The sequence below is a fragment of the Pygocentrus nattereri genome, chromosome 18 (assembly GCF_015220715.1).
Source record: "Pygocentrus nattereri isolate fPygNat1 chromosome 18, fPygNat1.pri, whole genome shotgun sequence".
NCBI lineage: Eukaryota > Metazoa > Chordata > Actinopteri > Characiformes > Serrasalmidae > Pygocentrus > Pygocentrus nattereri.
In genome coordinates this window covers 495,001-497,500 of record NC_051228.1, presented here as the reverse complement: position 1 = coordinate 497,500, position 2,500 = coordinate 495,001, and the positions used below count along the sequence as shown (strand labels likewise).

General features: G+C 42.9%; 1 protein-coding gene across 2 annotated transcripts in view; it reads left to right on the top strand.

Annotated features, from left to right (window-relative positions):
* The window catches only part of LOC108444503 (adhesion G-protein coupled receptor G4), a 26,054-nt gene that overhangs the window by 22,550 nt on the left and 1,004 nt on the right, over nucleotides 1-2,500 (top strand). For both annotated transcript variants that reach the window (XM_037547130.1, XM_037547129.1), the window contains exons 24-28: nucleotides 1-130; nucleotides 230-332; nucleotides 739-1,019; nucleotides 1,331-1,432; nucleotides 2,050-2,214. The exon at nucleotides 1-130 is cut by the window's left edge and continues 139 nt beyond it. In XM_037547130.1, coding sequence (XP_037403027.1) covers nucleotides 1-130; nucleotides 230-332; nucleotides 739-1,019; nucleotides 1,331-1,432; nucleotides 2,050-2,214 — 781 coding nt within the window. The remainder of the gene's footprint in view (nucleotides 131-229; nucleotides 333-738; nucleotides 1,020-1,330; nucleotides 1,433-2,049; nucleotides 2,215-2,500) is intronic.

Genomic DNA, 2,500 nt, shown 5'->3' with positions numbered 1-2,500 from the left:
CAGCACTACTTCCTGCTGGCCTCCTTCAGCTGGATGTTCCTGGAGGCGGTGAACATGTACTTCGCTCTGGTGAAGGTTTTCAACGTCTATGTTCCGTCCTACATCCTGAAGTTCTGCATCGTCGGCTGGGGTCAGAGTGCAGTCACTTTCTTTTAGAAATATTAAAAGTCATAATCAGTCTCTCGTTTCCTCCTCCTCTCGTTTATTACACTGATCACTCTGTTCTCAGGACTTCCTCTGGTGATATGCTGCCTGGTGCTGGTGGTGAAGCAGGAGGCCTACGCTGTAGCTTCGTTCACTGACCAGGACACTCTGGAGGACTCTGAGAAGTTGTGAGTGATCTTTAGTCCTCTGACAGAAAAAGAGGAGGTTTGATTTAAAACGTTCACTTTATATCTGATCAACACAGTCAATACATGGAAAGTCTGCAAAACTGGCCTGTTTCTGTCATAAAACCAGTATACTTACACATATCTCCACCCAATCAGCTACAGCAGTTTACCCCCACCCATTCAGCTACAGCAGTTTACCCCCACCCATTCAGCTACAGCAGTTTACCCCCACCCATTCAGCTTCAGCAGTTTACCCCCACCCATTCAGCTTCAGCAGTTTAGTTTGATCAGCATCAGTTCTGAATCATGTAAAACGTTTATCTGCAGCCACACTAGTTTTATGTCTTTTGTTCAGGTGTGTTACTCTACACAGTTTAAACCTGCTGTGGTGTCTGTGTTGTTTCAGCTGCTGGATTCAGGACGACGTGGTGTTCTTCGTGTCTGTGGTGGGCTTCATTGGCCTCGTCCTGCTCTGCAACTTCTCCATATTCCTGGTGGTTCTGCTGCAGATGAAGAAGATGCGCGTGAATCAGCCGGCGGGGACGCACCGCAGCCTGCTGAAGGACCTGAGGGGCGTGGCCAGTTTCACCTTGCTGCTCGGACTCACCTGGGCCGTGGCTTTCTTCACCTGGGGTCCGGCCAAGGTCCCTCTGCTCTACCTGTTCTCCATCCTCAACAGCCTGCAAGGTGAGTCAGCTCAGTGCAGCACTTTAACAGTGTAGTGTTGTGTTTGGAAGTGAAGAGGTTTTAGTGCAGGTTAGCTAGACTAGACAAATTTAGGCTAGCTTAATTACATTCACTGACCAGGTGAATTCAATCAATCACTGGGCATTAAATCAATTCTTTGTGGTTTCTAAGTCAGGATAGCACGTATGACTGCATATCATGTAGACTACACCTGTACTGAGACAGCATGCTAACAAGAACAGGTTACTAGCTGATTAGCGCTCACTGGAATGGACTGTGTTCTGCTAAAACTACATTTTGGTGCGTTTCAGGTTCCTTCATCTTCATCTTCCACTGTCTTATGAAGGAGAACGTGCGGAAACAATGGAGAATCCACCTGTGTTTCGGACGCTTTAAACTTCAAGACCAGTCAGGTAACACAGATAAACCTGAGCTCTAAGAGAAGCCTCTCAAATACAAATATGAATCTGAACTCAAATATGAATCTGAACTCAAATATGAATCTGAACTCAAATGTGAATCTGAACTCAAATGTGAATCTGAACTCAAATATGAACCTGAACTCAAATATGAACCTGAACTCAAATATGAATCTGAACTCAAATGTGAATCTGAACTCAAATATGAACCTGAACTCAAATATGAATCTGAACTCAAATATGAATCTGAACTCAAATGTGAATCTGAACTCAAATATGAATCTGAACTCAAATGTGAATCTGAACTCAAATATGAATCTGAACTCAAATGTGAACCTGAACTCAAATATGAATCTGAACTCAAATATGAATCTGAACTCAAATGTGAATCTGAACTCAAATATGAATCTGAACTCAAATATGAATCTGAACTGAATGTGTGAATTCCAATTTGTACCAAAACTCCAACCTAAACTCAAATATGAACCTGATCTTAAATGTAAACCTGAACTCAAAAATGAACCTGAACTCAAATCTGAACCTGAACTTGAATATGAATTAAAGTGAATGAACACAAACCTAACGTGAATGTTTTCTTTTTTTTAATACAGATTGGAGCCACACTGCAACAGTCGTTGCCAAACCCAAATGCAGCGGGTTCCCAAAGTTCCCCACAGTGGCTTCATTCAGGTCCAGTAAGTCCAACTCCACTCAGAGCTCATCGTTGTCCTCAGACTCCAGCCAGCGCCAGGTCTCCATCAGGAGACCCAACCTGGGTGAGGAAGTGCTGCACGGCTGAGTGATGCTGCTCACCACATTCCACATTCACTTTACAGCTTTACTTCTTCTTCTGCTCCTGTTTTCTGAGAATTCTTAAATTATGTAAATTTGTCCCAGTTATGACCACTGTTGTGTAGATTACTATACAAAGTAGTTGAGTACTGATTACAGATTACAACCAGCAATGTAATCTTTTACATGACTTCCATTACATTACATCTGGACTACTTCTGATCTGACACCTTTATTTGGGTTTAGAACGGGTAGAATTGGTTTCATACA